The following is an 18025-nucleotide window of genomic DNA, read 5'->3' on the forward strand; positions in this document are numbered from 1 at the left end:
TGAATAGATTCAAGTTTCTAGTGGTAAGACAGGAAGTCTCATGCAACCTCCTTGATAACTTTCTGAACAGGTAGAGATGCAGCAAGGAAACAGTTAGAAGAAAATCGATGGACAGTAAACACAAAAGTTTCTAATCAAATGACACTACTTAATAGTGTGAATGAGTGAGCTGACAAAAACAAGGAGCGGAAGAAGAAGCGTGGATGAATGATGGAAGTGACTTGAGAATTCAGATGCATTAACAGCAAACCAGATGGTAAACAAAGGTGCAAGACAGGAAGCAAAGGCCAATTCAAATTATGGGTTTATTGTAGTAGTAGTAAATCTTCAATTATGATGGTCGGTTGCAAATTGCAACACTGTATTTTCTTCACGTGCATCATTCTAATACACAAGTTTGCAAAATACCAACTCTTGCAAGACTTTTTTTCAGAAGCTTTGTAGATTTATTCCTCCAGTTTTAATCTTTAACCTATAAAGAAAATCAATATTTTACATTATCTTATGACAAACCGAGTCTTCATAAAAATCCTGATCAACTGTCTACGAATTTATAGATTTTTTTTTTTAGAAAATAGAGTTGAAATTTAGCAAAAAAAATAATAGTAAAATAAAACTGACAGAGACCCAACTGCTTGAAATTAATTATGAATCAAATCAGCATCAGAACAGAACTCAAAGCAGAACGTGGAAATATCTATTAGTGGCTTATTCTTGATCCTCATCCAACCCCCTATTTCTGTTCTGTCTGAATTGATGTTTGTAAACAGGAAATAAATGTATACACAACTGTATCATTAGTATAACTTCAAATCTTTGTTAGTGTTGGATTTGGTCAATTCAAATAGAGCAAGATGAGTTTCAGAGAGGATAGTGAAGATGGGAGAGATCTGAGGAAGCCATTTCTACATACAGGGAGTTGGTATCGAATGGGGTCACGCCAGTCAAGTATGATGAGCTCTTCACAGGGCATTCGTGACAACTCCATCTCTGTTCTTGCTTGTGTTCTTATTGTTGCTTTGGGTCCTATCCAGTTCGGTTTCACTGTAATTTCTCTCCTTCCCTGCTTCTATATCGTTTTTCAGATAGCCCATGTGTTTAAGATTCGATCTTGATGCTAGATAACCAATGGGTTTTGTTTACTTCATTAATGCAAGTAATATCTTGAAATTTGAACTGTGGCCTGTGGGTTCTTGAGTGTTCTTTATTTACGATAATAGGTTTTGCCAAGTATTGGAAGAAAAAAGATTCAACCAAAGTTATAAGAATGAAGCTCAGAGATCATCTTATTGCTTGCATATTCTTTTTACAATATTTAGACTCTTGTAAAAAGGCAGTCATGTAGATTACTTTGATGATGTCATTTCATTCCATATGTAGGCTGGATATTCTTCACCTACACAGGCTGCTTTATCCCGAGATCTTGGACTTACTGTGTCTGAGGTACAGATGATTTATGCTGCTTTTGATTTTTTACTTTTTTCATTCAGTATTTATTTTTTTGGTAATTTTTGTTCAGTATTACTAACTCCATTTGTTAGGTCAGTTCTCATTGTTTGGTTCGTTATCAAATGTGGGTGCAATGTTGGGGGCAATAGCTAGCGGTCAACTTGCTGAGTATATGGGGCGTAAAGGGGTAAGTTTGTTTGATTATTGCAAAAAAGCCTATTGTCATTACTTAAATCTTGGGTTAACTATAGATGAAGTCTGCTATTTATTAATATGCTTTGTGCTCTTGATTCACAGTCGTTAATGATTGCCGCTATCCCAAATATTATCGGTTGGCTGGCGATATCATTTGCCAAAGTGAGATTCTCTATTAGTCTAAGCTCTACTGCATTTTTTGAAGTTGTTATTTTCTGCTATGTTTTACTATGTCTACTCTCTTTTTTTCAATTGTTATTCTCTTAGGATTCTTCATTTTTGTACATGGGAAGGTTGCTGGAGGGATTTGGTGTTGGAATCATCTCTTACGTGGTAAAATTATTAATTTTTTTTCTATATGCTGTATGGACGGAATGTTGTGAGGAATGCTTATTGATAGAGCATATGCATCCTGTTTTAATTATAATTTATAGGTTCCTGTATATATAGCTGAGATAGCACCTCAAAACCTCAGAGGAGGGCTGGGATCAGTCAACCAGGTGTGCTGACTATTATGCATATTTCATCTCATGATGTACTAGTATGTGTTGCCATCATGTTCCCTTGGGATAAATTTTCATGATTTTTTGTTGTGCAGCTTTCGGTCACAATTGGAATTATGCTGTCTTATTTCCTAGGACTGTTTGCGAATTGGAGAGTGCTAGCAGTTCTAGGTATCTGTAGGACACTATTTCTCGCTCCTACTCAAAGATTTATTCCCTCTTATAGATTATGTATTCTATTTGTTTTTCTTCGGATATTTAGTATCTACTTGTCTAACACATAAATCGTTTGTCTGTTGTAGGAACTTTGCCTTGTCTTGTACTGATTCCTGGACTCTTTTTTATCCCAGAATCGCCTCGGTGGTTGGTAAGTTTCTCGACAGATATGTTTTTCTTTCATGCTAATGTATATATGTTTTTGTGTGTGTGTGTAGTCACTGAACCACTTGTATATTAAATCCAGGCCAAAATGGGTATGACAGAGGATTTTGAATCTTCTTTGCAAGTTCTTCGTGGTTTTGAAACTGACATTTCTGTTGAAGTGAATGATATTAAGGTGAGTTTTCCTAAACAAGTCATGCTAACACACCAACCTTGACTGTTGCGTTTACTTTTTACTCAAGAGAAAGCAATCTATCAAATAATCAGGCTATTTTGGTGTGAAGGTGTTATATCTTAGTGAGGATATCAAACTCAAAGTCGGAAGTTTCTTATTTTTTCTCTGAAGAAAATTAATTATTTATGGGTGATTTTAATGGGCAGAGGGCAGTGGCATCAACAAGTAGAAGAAATGCAATCCGTTTTGGGGACCTCAAACAAAGAAAATATTGGTTTCCTCTGATGGTAAATACAACACCTTGTATGTTTTTAGTATGAACTCTATTTGTAGTATTTAATTTCAACTGACATGATAAATGATAGGATAGAATATAATGAAACCACTTATCATTATATTATGCAGATAGGAATTGGATTGCTTGTCTTTCAACAACTAACTGGAATTAACGGTGTTCTGTTCTATTCAAGCACAATTTTTGAATCTGCCGGTTAGTTTTTTTTTTCCCTTTTCTCTGATTAAATTTATGCTTAAGCCAGTTCATTTTTGTTAGTGCAGGCCTCCAGAATTATGATGTAATATTAAATATATAGTCCTCTATATGACTTGAAGTATGACATTGTATACTGTAGCTGTTTTAAGGGGGGAAAAATCCTCTTGCTCCCAACAAATTTTTCTATTTTAAAGTTTTGTGTTTTTGATAATGCTGTAAATATTACCATAAACTTGCTTTTATGCATATTATTTTCCACTGATTTGAAAGGTAGAGTTTGTGATTAATTTAAGTATGACATCTTCTGTTTGACTGAATTATAGGGATTTCATCAAGCAATGTTGCTACTTTTGGACTTGGTGCTATTCAGGTACAGCGTGCAAGCTTTTCCCTCAGAATGATATCCTTGCATGTTCATTACAGTATGTGACAATGAACAAGTTTCTTTACTCGTTTGAATGTGAGCAATGATTTAAATCATACCAGGTGATAGCTACTGCAGTTTCTACCTCTTTAGTGGACAAAACTGGTCGTAGGATTCTGCTTATTGTGAGTTTGTGCAAAAATCGTGAGATTTTCTTTTATATAAAATCTGTTATAGCAGATGGCTCACTGAGCTTCTATTATTTGTTGCAGGTCTCCTCCTCTGGAATGACTATCAGTCTCTTAGTTGTTGCAGTGGCATTCTTTGCAAAGGTTGTGCTATTCCTAAAACTTCATTTTTTGACAAGGTCTTGTGTGTGCATGTAGAACATCAATTGAGAAATGATCCAAGTCTGTGTTCTTGATAATAACAACATATCATGTTGATTTTATGATTGGAAATAGATTTAGTTAAATATTCATTTAGGTTGACATCCTAAATTATTGTAGATTGTAAGCTAGATCATCTCCTTAAATAATTTTCTTAATTTAGGTATTGAGCAAGGAGTTAGTTGAGCATTACACATTATTTACTAATTTGAGCTATTATTTGACAATCATATTTCTTCTTAACTCTTTTTTGCAAGTTCGTTTGTGCTTTAGCCCTCCAGCTACATTTTATATCTTGTGAAGTTTCTAAATATGCACGGATAAGTAGAAGATGTATTATTTAAAAATTGATCTAAAAGAAACTAATATTAAGTAAAATAATCTTTTCAGTTGCCTGTGTATGTCAATTTCATGCCTACATGATTTATTATTTGTCCCTCACATTGGTGGTCAATCTCAGGGTTACGTATCAGAAACTTCTACCCTCTATAGCTTTTTGGGCTACTTGTCACTTCTTGGAGTAGTGGTAAGTTTTAGATTACTAAACAATTAATCTCCTTTACTACATCTGTTTGATTTGGTTTGTGTTTCTGAAATCCTGTTTCAGGGAATGGTCATTGCCTTCTCGCTAGGAATGGGGCCTATTCCTTGGGTTATAATGTCTGAGGTAAAGTTGGTTAGATGCAACTATGAACTAGCGACATATCTGTGCTCAAGTCTTGAGAAATAAAAGTTCTGTTGAAGTATGAGTTAATATGAAAATAACCTAGAAAGCTGGGGTGTGGCACTCTACTGCCATACTGTGCATTGACCCTCGAGTCGTGATAATTTGCATCCAACAGGACCAACACCAATTGTGTCATGTAGCCTGCTTCAACTAATTACATTCCCTAATGTTCTACATCTGGCTCGCAGATTTTGCCGATTAATATTAAAGGCCTTGCTGGAAGTATTGCAACTCTGGCAAACTGGTTCATTGCATGGTTGGTTACCCTGAGTGCGCCCATGCTGTTGTCTTGGAGTACTGGAGGTTTTACTTATTCTCTCAACCTTTGAAGATGACGAATGATCATTATGCATCTTAGTTTGGTTCTTTTTGTCATTTTTTTTGTTAATTGCACTTTTTGACATCTTCTACAGGAACTTTTTCTATATACTTGCTCATGTGTGCTTTCACCTTGGCATTTGCGGCCAGTTTGGTTCCTGAAACTAAAGGGAAAACTTTGGAGGAGATACAATCGTCCTTCAGATGAGATTCTTTTCTCTCTACCGCATATCTTTGTCCTTAAATTTCTTTTGTATTTATTGTACTTGCTGTGTATTCTTTGGCTACAATTCTTGTATTATGTGTTGAATAATATGTATAGAAACAGAAATCTCTTCTGTGTATTCTTTGCTGACAGTTCTATAATTTCTACAAGCATGAACCAGCTTATTCTTTTGGTTATGTATGAATACTTGTGAATGCAATTGTGGTTGCTTTAGGGATAAATTCTTCAATTGCTTTCAGACTTGAATTTAGGAGCACTGAGAAGTGACAACATTTCATTAAAGCAATCATATGTCTACTTAACAAAAATCAATATGTATATCAAAAGCAATATGTGATGAAACTCAGTTATGCATCTTCTCGCGTGATTTAAATTGTATGAAACTTGTATCGTCAAACTCTGTTGGTTTTTGTGTCTAAGCTCTCAAGCAGAGGGTCTGCACAACTGCAGTCTAGGAATTTATATTATGACAGCTGGTCCAGAACATACGTATGTGAGTAGCATAAGTCCGGCGGGAAAAAAAGCATTGGACGTGAAAAATCCTAGGATGAGATAATTTTCCGCTGAATGATATTGTAGCACCCCCGTATATACATCAAAAACTTAAGGTTAACCTGTTCAACACTTTTTTGCTTTTCATCATACTACTAACATGCGTATGTCAACTCGGACCCTTATATCATACTATGATCAACTTAAATTAAGTTGCTGACAGGGTACTAACACAATCAAGAACAGGCCATGGTCATTTGGCAGTACTCCAATTAGAGTACTGCATTATAACTTAATAGTACAGCACAATGTAGCAAGTAAAATCACAGACACGGCAAAACAACAATGACTATAGCAGACTCACTAATTTTGCCCAACTTATCAAAATAAACCTAGGCTAACGAATAAAAACATGATAAATATAACAGGCTAGCGAATGAGCAATATCGTTCTCACTGATCTTTGTACTACGAGACTACCTTCACGGGATACTTGTCGATGCAGTCCTCCCAGGGACCATTAGAAGACACTTTCACATTCCGGAGTGCCTGCCATACTGCACTGTTGCATTTAAATCCACTCCCAAAGGCAATCTGCCAGACTCGGTGACCCTTGTGCATTCTTCCCTTGGCCTCGGTATAGGCTAATTCGTACCAGATGGAGCTTGATGAAGTGTTCCCAAACCGATGTAGAGCCATCCTAGAAGCCTCCACATGAACTGGCAGCAACTGCAGATTCTTTTCAAGTTCATCAATCACAGCCCTTCCTCCAGCATGTATACAGAAATGATCAAAAGCCAGCTTGAAATCCGGGATATAAGGCTTTACACGAGGATTGAAAGATTTCTTCACCAACAAAGTAGCAAAAAACAAAAGCTGCTCACTGATCGGAAGCACCAGAGGCCCCAAAGTAGTAATATTCGTCTTCAGAGCCCCGCCTGCAATCGCCATAAGATCCTTGGACAACGACACACCAGTCTTCCCCACATCATCCTGCTCCTGATAAACACACTGAAACGCCTTATCATCCGCCCCACAATGAGTCCTCACCACATGAACAAGCTTATACTTAGCCCTCCTCCTATCCCCCGTCTTGTTAGACAACAAAACCGCGGAACCCCCAACCCTAAACAAACAATTCGGAATCAACATCGCCTTCTTATTCCCAAAATACCAATTCTGCGTTATATTCTCCGTGCTCACCACCACCGCATAAGTATTCCTATGAACCAACAACATATCCTTAGCAAGATCAACCGCAATCACCCCCGCACTGCACCCCATTCCCCCCAAATTAAAACTCCTCACATTCCCCCTCAGCTTATACTTATTCACAATCATCGCCGACAACGAAGGCGTCGGGTTAAACAAGCTACAATTCACCACCAGAATCCCAATATCCTTAGCCTTAACACCAGTATTCCTAAACAAGCTATCTAGCGCCCCGTACATAACATTCTCCGCTTCCTCCCTGGCCGCCGCCATCGACGGCCTGGGAGGAATCGAATGCATCGCCTCCGGCACATACGTCTCCTCCCCGAGCCCCGACCTTTCCAGAATCTTCCTCTGGAACTCCAGCGCTGACTCATCAAAGTCGCCAGTCAACCTGGAATGCCGCATAAACTGATCAGCCGGAGCTTTCAGCTCATCAGGCGGCCTGTAACACGAGTAATCAATCAAGTAAACGGGCCTGGGCCGGGTCATGATAAACATGGTGAGAGCGAACACCGAAGCAGCGAAGAAAAGAATGACGAAGACGAGATTGTACTTGAGGTGGAGCCAGAGATGGTGAATGTCGTGAGAGCTCGTCTGTGAGGCTTGAACGAGAGTGATGATTATGAATGGGACGAGAAAGAGAGTGAAGAGATTGGAGATTAGGTAATGGTAGCCGAGCTTCACGTACTTGAGATTGACGGTCTGGAGGAAATCAGGGAGGAGCCTGGAGGAGGAGTGGTGGATCTGGACTCCGACTGCCACGTCGGCACCGCCGCCGGGAATGTTGCCGGAGTCTGCCATGGCGGCGGTTATGATATGGAATGATGAGTGTAGCTAGTTCAACTAGTAGTAGAGTTAGTAAATGATGATGATGATGCGATAGAAATGTGTTGGAGTATTATAGATGAATAAAGTAATATGCGGGATTTCGTGCGCCAACTGGATTCTGAATATTATCAACTATCAAGAAGATTGTTTTGATTGGAACCAACTTTTTAATTACGGTCTCATTAGTGTATCTGCGTTTGAAATTCAGTGCCCCCTTCTTATTAATATATTTTAATATTTTAATTTACGGTTATTCTAATGTTTGTCCATGGGCACATGCTGAGCACTAAAATTTATAAATTTGGAGAGTTTTGATTGGTTTACCCTCTCTAATGATGGTGGACCATCCTGCAATTACAACAACTACACCAATCAAAACCCTCCAAATTGATGAATTGTTGTGCTTAGCATGTGCCCATAGACACACACTAGACAAACCCTTTAATTTAATAGTGAAATTTAATGTTCCGTTCTATTTTAGATGCTACTTACACACGTTAACATACCGATTATTCATTTTTTTCATCTTTATTCGTATTATTATTTTATGATATTTACACTTCTAAATTATTTGATCATATAACTGAAATAATTATATCCACAAGATCGTCTTGTGTTTTGTAGGACTTTTTTTGACTAAAACACAACATGATCAAGCGTTTTCGTCCAAGTATCAAAAACACTAGATTATCCGACGTTAATAAATAGTATTTGAGACCATTTTTCCCGACTATGTTATTTTGAACAATATTTATGGATTTTGTGACAATTGGGACATTTTCTCACATGAAGGAAGTAGTTCGAAATCTTATTTTGTTTTTTTTAAAAAAAATAATATATTCCCACATGAAGGAAGTATTCCGAAACCTTTTTTTGTTTTTTTTAAAAATAATATAAACACGATTTCATTCTTCCCCGTAAAACCTCTCACGTTGTAATTTAGAAGTTAAAAATATCTGCCATTTATAAATATTATTAAAAATATATACACTTAAAATATTATTAAAAATATATACACTTAAAAGATATAAAAGGGCCAGATGGGCCATGCTTTGTGATGAATTAGACAACCAGTACCAGGTTTACGGGGTGTATTCGATTGAAATTTTAATGGATTGTTTTTAGTCTATGGATTTTAATAGATTGTGTCTGATTTTGATTTTGTGTGGATTCTTAATAAAATGTCGTAGAGTTTATAGGATTTAAGCACAATACTTCAAAATCCCATTGATTTTGGTGGGATTTCAAGAAACTTAAAGTACACTGAAAAATGCCACAAAATCCATTAGCATTTGAATACCATCAGATTTTAATGGATTTTAAAAAATCTCAATTGAATATTATAGGATTTTAAAGCATAATTTAAAATCTCAATTGAATACCACCGGATTTTGTAGCATAATTTAAAATCTTAATTGAATACCTCAAGATTTTAATGGATTTCAAACAATCCCCATCGAATACCCTCGAATTTCATGAATGCAAAAAAATATTTTAAAATCTCAATTTAATACACCCCTGTTAGATAATAGTTTATCTAAGTAAAGAACCAAAACTAAGCAGAGGACTTGAAAAAAAAAAAGTAGAGGAAAAATGTGAAGAAGCGCGTAAAATAAATTATGATTATCCTGCACTGCAAGAGGAACCCGCCTTCCAGCATTGACCAGGTTGAAATTAGAGACGCCCGTAACAGGAGCTCATTCTGTGACACACGAGGGGTGTCCCCCATTTTTCGAACAATAAAAACAAAGATGCGGAAGAGATTACTCCTATTTTTAACGGTCGTTTGTTTCCCTGAAGGAATTGCAATTTCCTATAAACACATGCTCCACAGTCCACACATATCTACAGAATCGATTTTGTAAAGATAGTTCGTCACTTCGTTATTTATGACTCAAAATCTTTTAAGAAATGAGATCTTTTTTATAGGAATAGCATATTGGTTGGATATGTTCTTGTAGTAATAAAATTTTGAATTAATAATATTACTAGTCCACATGAATATATAATTCTATAAATAAGGAGCTTTAAAGAGAAAATGTTTCATATATAAAATGAAATAAAAGTTAGCATTCTCAGCTTCTTACGAGTGTTTTGGTTTTTTATATAAACGGATTAAGAAAAGTAGCCGAAATTGCTGTCGAAAAAAACCGAAAGTCGTCTTGCCCAGAAAGAGCACTATATCTCCAGTATTATAAATCCTTTATTTAAATATAATTTTTATATATTATAAATAAAATTATATAGATTATATAAAAAAGCAATAAAAATATTATTGTTATCTATAATTTTATCTGTAGACCGACAAGGTGTTACAAATTATCTACTATCACATTAAAATAATATATTATAATATAACATCTAAAATGATAACGACGTACTCATTTAAAACATAGTCGATCCACACGCACACAAAATATTTTACGGGTTCATTAAGCCCAATAACTTTAGTCTAAGAGAAGACGGCTGCAAACAGTAAACATGACCGGCCATAGGCCCATATACACAACACAATTCTTATATGTATGTATATTAGTAATTATTATTATATGAATATTTAAAAATAAGCTTGAGAACATTACCAAAAAAATAAAAAATAAGCTTGGTAAAAAACTGATTTCACTCACAAAAGCTATTTTTTTTCCCGCCATACTCACAAAAGTTTTTTAAAGATACATACATTTGAAAATTTAATTATATACAGAATATTATCACTTTCCCTCACGAAAACAACTCATTAATAACTAGTCAGCCACAGTGTTCTAAAAATTCCCGGTTTAATCGATTAATCCCCTGCAAGATCGGCCACCGATTTGATTTTTGAAATCCGATTAATCCTTATATATATCTCTTAATCGAAGTATATATGATATATTATTAAAATTAAAATACTATATTACTTTAAATATGAATAATTATATAGTTTATGAATATAATATATATATTAGTTACTAAATACCTAATATAATAATAACTAAATATTAAATAATATTTTAATATTAAAATAAATCCGATTTTCACTCCGATTAATCCCCGATTTCCGATTAATCCCTGAATCGGTAGCTTAACCGATTATGTCCGATTGCCGATTTATGTAATGGTCAGCCAATCAAAATCAAATTTATTTGCTACCTGTAAACTTGAAATTTCAAAATCACCACCGATTTAGTGAATTTATGCTACAATTTCTTGTATTGGTTTTATCACAAAAAGCCTCGTCCTTCGGCTATTTTTTTCCCCCAACTTGTTAGGATAATTTACATTTAATTATTTTTCGAGTCAGTACTTGTCAAAACCCAGCAAAACCCTTTTTCCCTAGAAACCCAGAAATAGAAAGGCAGAAGTGAACAGATCACAACTCAACTCACCCCTTGTCATCTTGAATCACCTCAATTCATGGAGGAAACAGCTGCTACATCTTCTTTTAAGGTGCATACACAACCCCATCACTTTCGTTTTCTTCAATTTTTGTATTATCCTATGTATAAAATGCCTTAATATAACATGTTTTTTTATAAAAAAAATAGTTATTTGCGAGACATGGTTCCTGTAATCAGCTTTGTTTATTTATTTTAGGGTAACTGATGGGGTAGCTAGTAGCAGTGTTTTTACCCCAGAGATTATTTTGACATTGTTAATTGTGATTTGTGGTGAAAAGATATGCATTGTATCTGCTTGTTCGATGTCTATATTGAAACTCTGCAAATCCTGAGGGACTGGAAATTTTTGTGCATTTGCTTATTTGGATTATAATTGGTTACTTGTAATTCGAGGGCATTGTATATATAAACATTAGTGTTTTTATTTTGCAGATAATATTGGGGTCTTCTTCAGTTGCCCGTAGAAAAATACTGGCTGACATGGGATATGAATTTACTGTCATGGTATTATTACTTTTTAGTCACATTTATATTTGTAGGTGATTGGGTGAGTGAAGTTGAATGTATCTCTTTATTTAGTCTGCAGACATAGATGAAAAAGGCATTCGGATGGAAAATCCTGAAGAACTGGTAATGGCTCTTGCGGAGGCAAAGGTAGTTGCCTTTGAGCCATCTTATGGATATGGCCTTGTTTTTTTATGATATTAACAGTAATAGATTGTCAATGATACTAACTTTGAGTTAGAAAGCTGTTCCTATCTGCACATTTTCTTTTTGCTACAATTGAACAGCCCGTGTTAAGTCCAAGGTTTTAAGCAGGGCGTTAAGAATACCTTTAACTTTAAGGAGAATAAGGTGTTCGGGAATAAAAAATTTAAACTTTTAAGATGTAAACATTTTTATCACTTCTCACTTTCTCAGAGTTTTTTCTTTGACTTGCACAATATCTCCTTTTGTATAAATTTCCTTAGCAAACAAACAATGAGAACTACGGAAACGAACTCATAAAATTTTTAACGCCTAACAAGAGGCCTCAGAGGGAATTATTAGTACAAAGGTATGCAACACTCTGGTGATGACTTATGGTGAAATAAGATGATTTGTGTTGCGTATATCATTGAACCAAGGTCGGATTTGCATCCAGTTCAATCAATATCTCCTTTTGGATTTACAATAATCTCCCACACTTTTTGCGCATGATTTCAGCAAATTTATATTTTACAATATGATTGGATCTTGTTCAATCATTCATCTCAGGCTAGTGCTGTTGTATCAAAGCTTCGGACTATTGATAACCAAGCAAAGGATGATAAACAAACTCTTGTGATTGCATCTGATACAGTACGTGACCTTTCTCTGTTTTGTTAAGGCTGTACTGATGCCAATATCATATGAATATGTAAATATATTGATCCTGCACTGCAGGTATGTGATTATGTGTTTGGCGAATATTTTCTCATCTCTGAAGAGCTAAAAGTACTTTCTGTTTGTAGCTTCAACAATATATTAATGCTACTTTTTAAAGATTAGTTTTAGTGAACCATGATGAATTGTTGGCTCATAGCTGAGCGAGCAAAAAGAAGACATTACGCTGAAAAAATTGTCATTTCTTTAGAGAATCCGTAAACAGCTTACATTGACAATTTTAAGTATTTGTGAGTGGCCATGTACATTGTATAGTATCAGTCACTTTTGCTCTGTTAAATGGTCAAATGATGACGCCAACTGGGAGATTCAACTTCTGGAGCCTATCTGTCTCAGTGTTGTGTGTGTTGTATATATACAACTACCGGACCTAGACCCAGTTGGGATTTTTTTGCCCACTCTGTAAAGAAGCTTTTTAATAATACCGTTCGCCATTCTAAATTCTTTAGAGTATACAAACTTTCAGGATTTTAACAGAGGGCCTGTTTGCATACCGACTCAAAAGTCCAGGTTAAATGTGCGTATTTTAATTTTCAAGTAATAACTTATGACTTAAAACTAAATTATAAGCTGAAATTAAGTGGAAAGAAGGTGCTTATAACTGTAATTAATTATATTGTTTGATGTATTTGAAGTTTGTAATTGTATGAGAGAGAAATTAATATTACCCTTGCTACATCAACTTCTAGTATGTTTTCTTCTTCTTGTTTTTTTTTTTTTTTGGTATTTTATTTATTCGTGATTAATAATTTCTACCTTATTCATAATGAATTATATTATGGAAACAAGTAATAGTAATTTGTAAGCATATAATTACTTATTGGGGGTAGTTAACGTTTTTAAGTACAAGGGGAGGGAAGTGCTAGTAAAACCATGACCTTGTCTAAGGAGGGAAGGCTTCGAGGGAGGCGGGGGTTGCGCTTTTGTCACTTAGGTGTATGCTATTCCTAAACTTAAGAAAGAAAAAAGGAAGAAAACTTTTTGCTCAAAGTTATAAAATACCTTAAGTAACAATTAACTTATAATTAAGATAAGCGATTAAGCGGAGTAGCTCGAGCAGGATTTTATTAGCTCTCCTCCTTCCATTTCAATATTTGGATACGAATAACAGGCCCAAAGACTGCAATGTCTAGTGTCTACCTTTTGAATGTTCTCATAATATGCTTATATATAGTATTATGTTCCTTGGGGAGTTTAATAGGTTTGATATTATTAGAGTGTTCTTACTTGATAGAATTTGTTATCAGGAAGAAGCCATCACACCAGAGCTTGCTATTGGTGATCACAAGAAGAATGCTGAGCCGACACTTTTACTTACCTGTGACCAAGTATAAGTCATCTCCTTATACTAAATGTTATTGCTACAAATTAGAATATCATAGGTCCCGTCTGCATTTCAAGTTACATAGATAGCACAACCACCACTTTAAAGCCACATGTTTGGTCCACACTTTTACCAAGACATCTTCATCATCCTTGGTTGAGCACTGAACTTCAGCTAGAGAACTTGTTGCTAGGCACGATCGTGGTTGCTAATTTCTTCTAGCTCTCATTTATGAATCATGGTAAATTTGCGAAAGAGTATGCCCCTATACTGGATACCCCCGTGAGAGGTAGAGACACAAAGAGAAAACTTAAGTGACAACTTTTTGAAAAATGTAATATTAATTTGTACAGAAGCATGAACCATGAAGAAAAGCAATAAAATATTGGATGTTGCAGAGAGTGATAAGTATGTTACTTGTGCAATTGGTTGCTTACTACCTATACATTACTCATGTATCCTAATAGACTTGGATCATTACTGCCTTTGTGCATATTTTCCAACTTCAAGTTGCATTTGTTATTTGACTACCAAAATAGGACGGGGTCCTATTTTTATCTCTTCTGTATACGTGCTTCATAGGGTTAATACAAATTAACTAATAAGTGATTATTGCTAAATTTATTGATGATATTTTGTTGTTAAACAGCTTAGACTATAGATGTCTTTTTATCATAATTCTTTACCACCCGTGAATAAATTACTGTATCTCTACCGTGATATCAAATTTGTGACTCCCTATGCTTTTATTTATTTGATGTGTTGACTTTGACACACATCTTTACACTAAGTTACCCGGACACGGGTATGGGTATCGGACACGGGTACAGATCCAAGAGTCAGATTCGTAGTTTTAGGATAATTAGGATTCGTGGATGTGGATCCGGAATTAGACTCGGGTACGGGGACTTGGCACTTAAGCTCCACGCAAGTCAAACTTAATATAGCCTGATTTATGGTACATTCATAAAAATAGTGTCTATTGCACATAAATCACATATGCTGAAAATTGAAGCATAAAATCAATAGAACAACATAGAAACAAGTCATTCATGGATCTTGATCTCTATAAACAAGTTGAAACAAGACCTAAGTTTTCATTTTGACATGGGATGTTACAAGGTGAGGTGTCCGGTTGTAATAAGAAGGATCCGACACAGATCCCATACCCACACCCATGTCATGTCCGGTGGACACGGGTATAGGCACAAAAATGGAGAGTCCGGGTAACATAGTCTTTACATGCTTTGACCACATAGTAAAAATAATTATTTTTAATAATCTTTTTGTGAAATTGAAAATTTGAATTTATATTTATTCATAAAAAGAAATTTTTTGAAATAATAAATTTTACTATGCCGTCAAAGCACTTAAAGATGTGTGCCAAAAGTCAAAACGTCAAATAAAAAACAAAGGGAGTTATAATTAGAGTCTACCAATCCAAATCACTGAATTTCTGCGGTCCCATTTGAAGGGATGGAACAAGAGAATGTGATATGAGTAAGTTATTTCATCCTAGTTTGTCGTGAAGAATGTTGTTAATAAGTTTCTGTTATGGGTGAAGTTCTTCTAACCTCTGTTATACCTCATTTTTTTTCCCACTTGGCCATGGTAAACAACGGAGCATATCAATCTTTCTGATGGGTGGTGCATGTTAGTGCCAAATTAATAATGTATTTTTTGTTTTACGACATACCTTTTTTGATAATGGTGAGCTTTAATCGCGGTCTAATTGTTCATTTGAATATTTGTAATTGTATCACCACTTAATAAAATTAAGATTTTTTGTTGAAGAAACTTGCATTAGATATTACCCGAGAAGAGATATTCTTTTGAGTTTCTTCATAGGCTAAATTGCTTACACTTGGCTGTAAAAAAAAATCTTACGCTGCTCAATTAAAATGATCTTTTGAGGTGGTCGTCTATGAAGGTATAATCAGGGAGAAGCCATCCAACAAGGAAGAAGCACGTCAATTTATCAAAGGTTTGGTTATATTGTGTGCTACCTATGTGTTGTAGTGATTTTGATCTTTTGATTTTCTGACAAGTATATTGTCAGGTTACTCTGGCGCACGTGCAGCAACAGTAAGTTCTGTTCTTGTAACGAACTTAAGTACTGGATTTAAGAAGGGAGACTGGGACAGAGTGGAGGTACCATTTTGATCCACTAATTTTTCAGTGATATCTACTGAATAATAAGTTATGTTAATGTCTCGCAAAACAAAGCCCTTAATTGAGGCGGATTTAAAAAAAATAAAATTTAGATACCATTCTGCTGCCTCAGACAAATTAAACAGAATCTTCCTAAGGACTGAAGATCTTTTCTGCATAGATATGCTCTATACCTCGTGAAACTGGCTTACCTTCACAACATTCCGAATAATTGTTTAAGCATTTTGACATGATTATTAAGACAAACAAATGTGCAGAACTTATATTTACCTATATGATAATATGAATGTTAGTAAGAAGCGAAAAGAAAATACTAACCTTCTGGGTGTTTTTATGTATGTACCTAGTATATATACTTGGTACCCAACCTGAAAGCAACTACTACAGTACTACTAAATGCTGCCAAGTTAAAATTGACCAAATTTTCTATCAAGTCATGTTAAACTGTGAATATTTATATAATAAAACAAAATATAAATGTAGAGAGTGGCAGTTTATTATTGTGATTTGTAAATTGCTGCACCTTACTATATATTGTTTATCTTCAATCTAGATTTCTTAAACACAATACTACGGGTGAAGAAAAATCTGAAATTATTTTTGCATTGAAATTATATACATAATTTAAGTAATAAATTCTTGAATTTTATGTTTCTTCACATTAAACTATTGAAGTGTTTAGTAAGTGGGATTTTCATTAGTCAAGTCGAACTGATTTGCTCATATTATATTAACGCATACATATTTGGGTCCGCAAATAATTATATTAGGAGCTACACTTGTTTAGTGGTGTGCCTATCAAACAATTTCTTTTCAGCTTGATTATGTAATTGTTTTACTTGTACAGTTTTGTGCTTCTCGAACCTTTAACAATTGCTTTTTTGTTGATAAATGTTGTGTTTTCTTGCAGATTTATTTCCATGACATACCGGATCACATTATTGATAACCTGGTAAATTATGTTCTACCATTACAGTCATACAATGATTCTATTAATAACAGCCATAAAAGTGCCCATAAATAATTGTAGTTCTATTTTCATTAGATCGAAGAGGGAACGGTGCTTTATGTTGCTGGAGGCCTAATAATCGAACATCCCTTGGTTTTACCCTACATTAAAAATGTGGTAAGTTAGCCATCTCTATTTTTCCCTCTTTTTTAGGACTATTTCTCCCTTTTTTACAAAGGTATCCCGACCTTCTTATTGTTCCTTCCCCGTATAATAGTTAAATCCTTTATAGAGGGTGTTGGATTATGTAACAACCTAGATTGCTTCCTCATATTTATTCAATGATTTCCAAGTAACAAAGTGTGGATTTTGTTAGTATGGTCAAAACTAGACCCTAAGTTTCATTTTTACAGATCTTAAATTCATGCATTTACTTGGTACATATAATTTTAATTTTTAGATCTTCACGCATCCTTAAATTTTGCACTCGTGTGTAGGTTGGTACTACTGACAGTGTGATGGGACTTCCTAAGGCTCTTACAGAGAGACTGATTAGAGAGGCCCTATGATTGACTAGTCAACAACATACTCGTCAGCTCTGTATCTAAATTATTTCTCAGTACTATCAAATGTAAAAACTTTATCTTTATCTTGTACGTTTGTGCTCATTCGAAAAATTGCAGCTTTTTTACTAAACAAATTATGCTGTTCAAACCTTTGTGGCTCACAAAATGTCTAGCAAAGTATGTCATTTAAACCCTGATTTTTTTTTATTTTTTTAATTTATGTTTTTGACAATTTAATCTTATATGCCTTACAAATAAGTATATGTTCTAATATTTTTCGGATGAGCCAGAGTCTAACCTGTATGTACTGGGACAACAGAGTATAAATCCACCACTGGAATTATCTAATCGCGCTTGTCTTGGTCAGAATTAATACTACATAATTACACAAAAGAATCACAGAGGGTTAATACAAAATTGTTTGTTTCGCCTTGAAATGAAAATGTATTTTTTTT

The 18025-nt window shown here is 34.8% G+C and overlaps 3 protein-coding genes across 5 annotated transcripts; 2 read left to right on the top strand and 1 right to left on the bottom strand.

Moving 5' to 3' along the window:
* Nucleotides 1-643: 643 nt before the first annotated feature.
* LOC108218694 (sugar transporter ERD6-like 6) lies at nt 644-5441 on the top strand. Of its 2 annotated transcripts, none has more exons than XM_017391762.2 (18): nt 644-1046; nt 1381-1443; nt 1547-1636; nt 1747-1806; nt 1912-1977; nt 2079-2144; nt 2243-2318; nt 2450-2514; nt 2611-2703; nt 2910-2990; nt 3109-3193; nt 3520-3566; nt 3683-3745; nt 3833-3892; nt 4410-4475; nt 4557-4616; nt 4865-4979; nt 5090-5441. In XM_017391762.2, the coding sequence occupies exons 1-18, from the start codon at nt 855-857 to the stop codon at nt 5200-5202; spliced, it is 1461 nt and encodes a 486-aa protein (XP_017247251.1). In that variant the 5' UTR covers nt 644-854; the 3' UTR covers nt 5203-5441. The 2 variants fall into 2 exon arrangements, with proteins under 2 accessions (XP_017247251.1, XP_063948804.1); XM_064092734.1 differs by having other exon boundaries at nt 973-1046; nt 1542-1636.
* Nucleotides 5442-5940: 499 nt separating this feature from the next.
* On the bottom strand, nt 5941-7859 carry LOC108218693 (3-ketoacyl-CoA synthase 4). The gene has a single exon (XM_017391761.2). It carries the CDS (start codon nt 7725-7727, stop codon nt 6180-6182), a length of 1548 nt encoding a protein of 515 aa, XP_017247250.1. The 5' UTR covers nt 7728-7859; the 3' UTR covers nt 5941-6179.
* A 3159-nt stretch (nt 7860-11018) lies between these two features.
* Nucleotides 11019-17812, top strand: LOC108219414 (uncharacterized). 2 transcript variants are annotated; one of them, XM_017392857.2, is made up of 10 exons: nt 11024-11183; nt 11567-11638; nt 11714-11788; nt 12392-12475; nt 13807-13887; nt 15798-15867; nt 15943-16034; nt 16966-17007; nt 17101-17181; nt 17502-17812. In XM_017392857.2, the coding sequence occupies exons 1-10, from the start codon at nt 11151-11153 to the stop codon at nt 17571-17573; spliced, it is 702 nt and encodes a 233-aa protein (XP_017248346.1). In that variant the 5' UTR covers nt 11024-11150; the 3' UTR covers nt 17574-17812. The 2 variants fall into 2 exon arrangements, with proteins under 2 accessions (XP_017248348.1, XP_017248346.1); XM_017392859.2 differs by lacking the exon at nt 13807-13887 and having other exon boundaries at nt 11019-11183.
* Nucleotides 17813-18025: the final 213 nt, after the last annotated feature.

Source organism: Daucus carota, chromosome 4, assembly GCF_001625215.2.
Source record: "Daucus carota subsp. sativus chromosome 4, DH1 v3.0, whole genome shotgun sequence".
Lineage (NCBI taxonomy): Eukaryota > Viridiplantae > Streptophyta > Magnoliopsida > Apiales > Apiaceae > Daucus > Daucus carota.